At 35.1% G+C, this 6,615-nt stretch overlaps 1 protein-coding gene across 3 annotated transcripts in view; it reads left to right on the top strand.

Annotated features, from left to right (window-relative positions):
• Positions 1-6,615, top strand: part of LOC119576974 (kelch-like protein 5) — a 31,419-nt gene extending 24,804 nt beyond the window's left edge. For 2 of the 3 annotated variants that reach the window (XM_037924643.1, XM_037924641.1), the window contains exons 5-12: positions 42-158; positions 626-721; positions 1,262-1,466; positions 2,509-2,733; positions 2,868-3,030; positions 3,288-3,500; positions 5,784-5,955; positions 6,161-6,615. In XM_037924643.1, the coding sequence (XP_037780571.1) occupies positions 42-158; positions 626-721; positions 1,262-1,466; positions 2,509-2,733; positions 2,868-3,030; positions 3,288-3,500; positions 5,784-5,955; positions 6,161-6,223 (1,254 nt within the window). In that variant the 3' untranslated portion in view covers positions 6,224-6,615. The remainder of the gene's footprint in view (positions 1-41; positions 159-625; positions 722-1,261; positions 1,467-2,508; positions 2,734-2,867; positions 3,031-3,287; positions 3,501-5,783; positions 5,956-6,160) is intronic. The other variant, XM_037924642.1, reaches the window with a different exon arrangement.

The following is a 6,615-nucleotide window of genomic DNA, read 5'->3' as shown; positions in this document are numbered from 1 at the left end:
ACAGAGGGAATAGGTTGCGGATCTTTTTATCTTTTTTTCAGGAACATTTCCAAGAAGTTACACAACACCAAGAGTTCCTGCAGTTGCCCACTGAAGAGGCTGCAAGACTTCTGGCCTCTGATGACCTCAATGTACCCTCTGAAGAATTGATTTTCCAGGTGAATGAGAAGATATAGGACACTGGTCTCGCTTTTTCTTTTTTCTGGTCATACCAACACTTTTTGTTGGAAATTGAAGTGAAGTTACTTAGCTAAGAGGCATTGGAAATAGTTTTCAGTAGGTGATGAGACTAGATAAACAGTTTCTAATGACTACTTATCACTGCTCTCTGTTGAAAAGATTTTAGGCTAATGACTTTAATGATAATTTTTCAAATATTTATGCATTCACTTTTCCATTCATACCTTTCTTTTTTTCTTATATAATGGTATTATGTTTAAACTCTTTGGCTTTTGATCAGAATTTGGTTTCTCTTATTAAAAAGAAAAATATATGATAATAGTCACTCACTTCATTTACTGTTTAATGGTTTAATGAGAGTAAGTAAGATATTCAGGCTTGACCTTTAGATAATAAAAAGGTTTTGATAAATTTTTTTTCTAATTTGATATACGTTTGCTTTTAGGCACTTGTGACTTGGCTGAAGTACGACTTAGAGAACCGTTCAAAAGACATGGCCCGTCTTTTAGGGCTTGTGAAGTTGCCGCTTCTCTCACCTCAGGTAAAAGGGCTCTTGATTTTTTACGTGTAGTGTGTAATATTTTGTGTGTGTACATATGTGTGTGTTTGTTTGCATGTGCATAATTACATTTATGTTGATTTAGCTTGTGTGAATGAAGTGTAAATTATTTTTTTATGGGGCTTTAACTTTGGTCATTTTTTAACTCTTTATGAAGTGAAAGCAAAATATTTTTTAAATACTTGTTCCTTTCATCTGTCCTTTAATATGCACTTAACTTCATAAATAAACTTTGTAGACAAGCATGCAGTCTACTTAAAATTTAAGAATCATTTGAATGATTACTTAGTTGTTGGTTTTTAATAAAAATTGGACCTTACATTAACACGATTACAGCTCACTGTAATTTTTTACCATTGTAATGTATATTGTTTATGCTGCAAGTCTTTTAGTAATCTGTAAAGTGCAATATAACAGGCTAATCAACTTATCTGCATGGTACCTAATTTTAGTTTTGTCCTTAAAATCCCAGATTAAGAAGATTTCAAATTATAGTATAACAAACAATATGTGTCTCCTCAGTTCCTGGCAGACCACATAGAGACCAATTTGCTTTTTAAAGAAGACCGTGAATGCCAAGACCTGATTGTAGAAGCCCTCAAGTACCACCTGTTGCCTGAAAGAAGATCCACGCTCCAGTCGCCCCGCACCAAACCACGGAAATCCACCGTTGGGGACCTTTATGTTATTGGGGGCATGGACTCCAATAAGGGTGGGTGGAGAGGAAGTAAGGTTAAGTTAATTTTTAGTTTATTACATTTTTTTTTTTCTTTTTTTTTGCCTGGTTGGCTCTTTTTAATACAAACTGCCACTGTTTATGTACCACTGGTTAAGATGCAGGTCGTAAAGGATGCAGGTATTGTCTCAGTTTTAATGCTTTCTTAGATGTGTAATCTCTCAGGAAGTTCCTTTGGCTTTCCTTTCATTTCTTTGAGATGTCTTACCTGCTTTATGATCTCTCTTTCTGTAGTTACCTTTCATCAATATACTTGTAAAATTCTTTTCTCACCACTGGATAGTGTACTCCATTTGTGGTATATATTCATAGAAAGAAGGAGTGATTTAAATATATTAGATACATGACTTCTAGTAAAATGTTTACATCCACTACTTTACTACCTGGCAACTATTTGTATGAATTTATTTTTGAGAATAATGATGCATAGGTTTGTATAATACCTTGTGAATATAGCCAGTAAATTCATACTCCCACAGAAGAGGTGGAGTGTGGTGAGCCTTTCAAAAGTGAATTATTATATCTTTATTCTTGAATCACTATTGAAATGAGATATCATATGTGATTATGATGATTTATAATTTAAGTTTTATTATATTTGAAGTAAACTTAATATGGATAATTTACCTCTATACTTTATTCTTCACTAACCATTTTAAAGGTCTTACTTTTTTATTGATGCCAAATGTTAAACATGGTTGTTACACTGCTTGATAATGTAAACTGGAATGAATTTAAAATTATTGAATCTCTTTAAGTTTGATATTCAGACGAAAGAATGAAATTCAGTCAAGTAATATATGCAGATGATTTGTGCCATTGTTTGTGTACAGAATCCAGTAGGTTTTAGTAAAATCTGTGGTTGAATAAGAGATATAAAGGTAGATGAACAGTTGGCTGTAATGTACATTGCTTGGTGGTGGGTCAGACCTTTGTTTATAACTGTATCTCTGTATCTATATCTTATCTCTCAACTTTGAAATCAGAAAGAAAGCAAGATATTTACACAATAACTTTTACATCCTTGGAATAGGTTCTACAGGCATTGAAAAGTACAACCTCCGAACAAACACGTGGAACACAGTGGGAACTATGACGGGCAGGAGGCTGCAGTTTGGAGTGGCCGTTCTGGATGGCAAATTGCACGTAGTTGGAGGGAGAGATGGCTTCAAGACCCTGAATACCGTTGAATGCTACGAACCAACAACAAATGTCTGGACACAGCTGCCTCCCATGTCCACTCATAGGCATGGCTTAGGTAATCATATATTAATATGAGACTGTTATGATAATAATCTCATATTATGTTTTCATTTACAAGGGGATTTATACTTTGACTTAGCTAAAAGCACAAATGATCATGACAGTTATGATTTTCTATTCGTATTTTAGGAGTGGGTGTTCTCGAGGGACCTTTATATGCTGTTGGAGGGCATGATGGATGGAGTTACCTAAACACTGTTGAACGTTGGGATCCCCAAGCAAGGCAGTGGAGTTATGTTGCACCCATGTCAACTGCCAGATCCACTGTTGGAGTGGCTGTGTTGAATGGAAGGTAAAGAAGAAATTATCCAAGAATTGTTATTTTTAGGCTTTGATTGTTTTAAAAAATTTGTTTACTAGAAGTCTAAACCTAAGCTGGATTTTGTCTTCTTGACATGAAGGAATGAAATAAGCATCAAAAAGTATATAAGGTAACATATAGAGCATTTTTGACAAACCATTAATCCTTTATTCATTTGTATGTTGATGGATAAGAGAAATATCTAGAATAGACTATAACTTGTGTTCATATCCTGCCTTTCATTTTAGACTATATGCAGTAGGTGGAAGAGATGGATCATCTTGTTTAAGGACAGTAGAATGCTATGATCCCCACACAAACAAGTGGACTCCATGTGCTCCCATGGCCAGGAGAAGAGGTGGTGTTGGGGTGGGAGTAGTGAACGGATTCCTCTATGCTGTGGGAGGGCATGATGCGCCTGCTTCAAACCCATGTGCTTCCAGATTTGACTGTGTTGAAAGGTAAGTGCACAGGGTCATGTTCAGATATGTATGTGGAATTTTTCTGTCTAAGGCAGGAGCCACGTACTAATGTGAAGACAAAAGGACATTTTTATATACTTTGTAAAACAATATAGAGAATGTTATATGTAAAAGAAAAAAAATGGCCATTTGATTCATAAAAAAAAAAAAAAAAAAAAAAAAAAAATAATAATAATAATAATAATAATAATAAAATATATATATATATATATATATATATATATATATATATATATATATATATATATATATATATATATATGTGTGTGTGTGTGTGTGTGTGTTTATATTTTGAGTGATATTCATAAAAGACAAAATGTCAGTTAACCCCAATGATCCAAATGACATCATGTTATGAAAAAATTTGGCATGAAGGGTGGGTAATGTCAACATGCTATCATGGGAAAATCTAACCATTGGCTGGAGTATCCAATTCCTTGCAGTGTAGGTTGTATCACAGAAAATTGAATATTATAAAAAGAAATTGAAAATGACAAATAACAAAATGTTACTGATTGTTATTGTTCTTGCACTGAGTCATGGACTACCTATAGAGGTGATATGGAGTCTGTGCAGAAAAACGGTCTATTACCAAATGGATAAAACAAATCAAATGACAAATATGGATACTGGAAAATGGCCAAAAAACTAAAAATGCTTATGCAGAAAAAGAGAAAATAACATTGTAAAGGGAAGGCATAGAGTCTTGTCACCGTACATGAGTGTTCGTTTGTGCCTGGCCTACTAGTCACACACCCATCAGAGTGGCCAATCAAGTAAGGCTAATGCCTGTATTTTGGGCCAGTGGGTTAATTAACCCATTCGCCCCGGAATTTTTCGCTCGTCGCTCAGCGCCGCTCACGGTAATAGTTGCCAGCCGCGTGGGCCGCCGCAACGGGATTTTTCTGGAGCGGCGCGGCGGCGCAAAGACCATCATATAATTTTTGCAGGAATCTATCCATAGATCTATTATGAAAGTTGGGTTTTATATATGGGCAATGTGTAGAAACTGTACTTTTCTCACAGTTTTTTCTAGGCATCTATTCGCCTTTGTATTGAGGAGATATACTGAATCGCTTCCAAGTTCTCTATACTATCAGATGACATCAACACTTTGATGCTAAAAGTTAGCGTTGTTTTTGCACGAGATGTAAAAGTATGGACTTAGCCGTTTTTTTGTGCTTTTTTTTCAAACTTTCAAATGAAGCAGAGCAGCAAGCCAAATATCATTTTGATACTCAGAAGTAGTGCATTGTCCATATAAGAGATCACACCATGTTTTTTATCATTTCATTCAACAGAAAAGGAAGAAAAGCAAAAGTGAATGTAGCTTCACTTTGATGTTCAAAAATAGCTTTGTATTGATATGTGATGTCACATTGTGTAAGTTTAGTTTTTTTTCTTTAGTACAAGACTTGTAAGAGAGAATATACCTTCATACCTTCCATGGCTGCGATCGTTCTGCTGGAATGAGCCTTTGACTGACCTTTTATTCACATGACTAACCAATCAGATCATGCCATGTGACCTGATGCACCAATCAAAGCAATTATTAGTTTCCAGCCAGTCAGGTCAAGGTACATCATAATCATGCAATCTAGTGTGAACAAATCACATGATTACAAGTCATAAATAATTACGACAATTACATATGTCATAAATTACATACATCACATATTTATCAACCAGTCAAATAAGACTAGTAACAGAGCCAAGTATTAGGTTGAAAAAAATAATAAACTGTCAGTCTATGGTCAGTCATCAAGGCAAAAATACGTGCCAAACGTTACGGGGCCCATAGATGCCATGGCAAGATTACATGCCAAACGTGTTGGCGTCCATTGAGAGCATGGCAAGAATAGATGCCAAACGGGGCGAATGGGTTAAATCATATATAACACAAGGTATGGCTGGAGCAGTGAATGGACTGCAGGTCATGTAAGAATATGCCAGTCAATAACAGCATGTTTGACAACCCTGGCTAAAAGGTTTTCAAACATGCTATTGTAGGCTAAATGGCTAAACGGGTTTGGAAAAATCACCAGTTCCTTGATTTTCATTTTTGTAAGATGATGTTCAGGGATAATGCTTTTTTTCTTTATTTATATTCCTTTTTGCTTAATGCACTCTTCAAATTGAATTTTTGAAAGTAAGATGATAAAAGGATTTTATAATTAAATGCATCACAATAGTTTTAGAAAATATACTATTGCTTCAGAGATGGAAATTCTGTCCTTTTTTTGACATTGCTGCTGTTTCCAGATATGATCCTGCTACTGATACATGGACACAGGTTGCATGTCTAAGTTTAGGCTGTGATAGTGCAGGGGTGAGTCTGCTGGGTGACCGTCTGTTTTGCGTTGGAGGTTATGATGGACAAACCTATCTCAATCTTGTGCACGCTTATGACCCACAAACCAATGAGTGGACACAGGTAAGAGAGAAGTCAATTTGATGTCTTTTTTTTTGTTGTTGTTGTCATCTCTTTTTTCTGAAAGCAATTTCCAGTATAATATTTTCAACTTGAAAATAAATTGATGTATCAACACCAGTTAAATACTACAGACAAAAGATTTAAGACATGTAAATACTTCCGTTGCAATGACAGACTCATTTTAATCTATGTTCTTTTTCTCCAGATGGCTCCATTGCCCACAGGACGTGCTGGGGCTTGTGTCGTAGTTGTCAAGAACACTCACTGACCCAGGTTTTCCTATACTGGAGTCTAGAGCTACTTCCATTAATGGGTACTACAGGGCACTCACATGGAAAACTGCATAAGACACCAAGCAGTAGAGATATTTTGGATATGAATCTGCATTAGTGTCTTTTGCAATGTTTGATAGATTTTTTGAAATGTTTTATGCATTTTGAAAGAGGCTTTATGATGATGAGACTTTTTTTTGCATTTATTATACTGTTCCATCAAATTATTTTATGATATATAGAGTATAGCAGTATAGCTGAAGAACAGTCTCAGTGCAATACCACCAGTGATTTTTATCTTCAAGTTATTAAACACAAGGAAAGAATGTTGTAGTCTTATAATGATCCAGATCTCAGCTGAGATTCAGATTAAATTTTGCTTTATTAT

This window comes from Penaeus monodon, chromosome 9 (assembly GCF_015228065.2).
Source record: "Penaeus monodon isolate SGIC_2016 chromosome 9, NSTDA_Pmon_1, whole genome shotgun sequence".
NCBI lineage: Eukaryota > Metazoa > Arthropoda > Malacostraca > Decapoda > Penaeidae > Penaeus > Penaeus monodon.
This window is presented reverse-complemented; position numbering and strand designations above follow the sequence as displayed.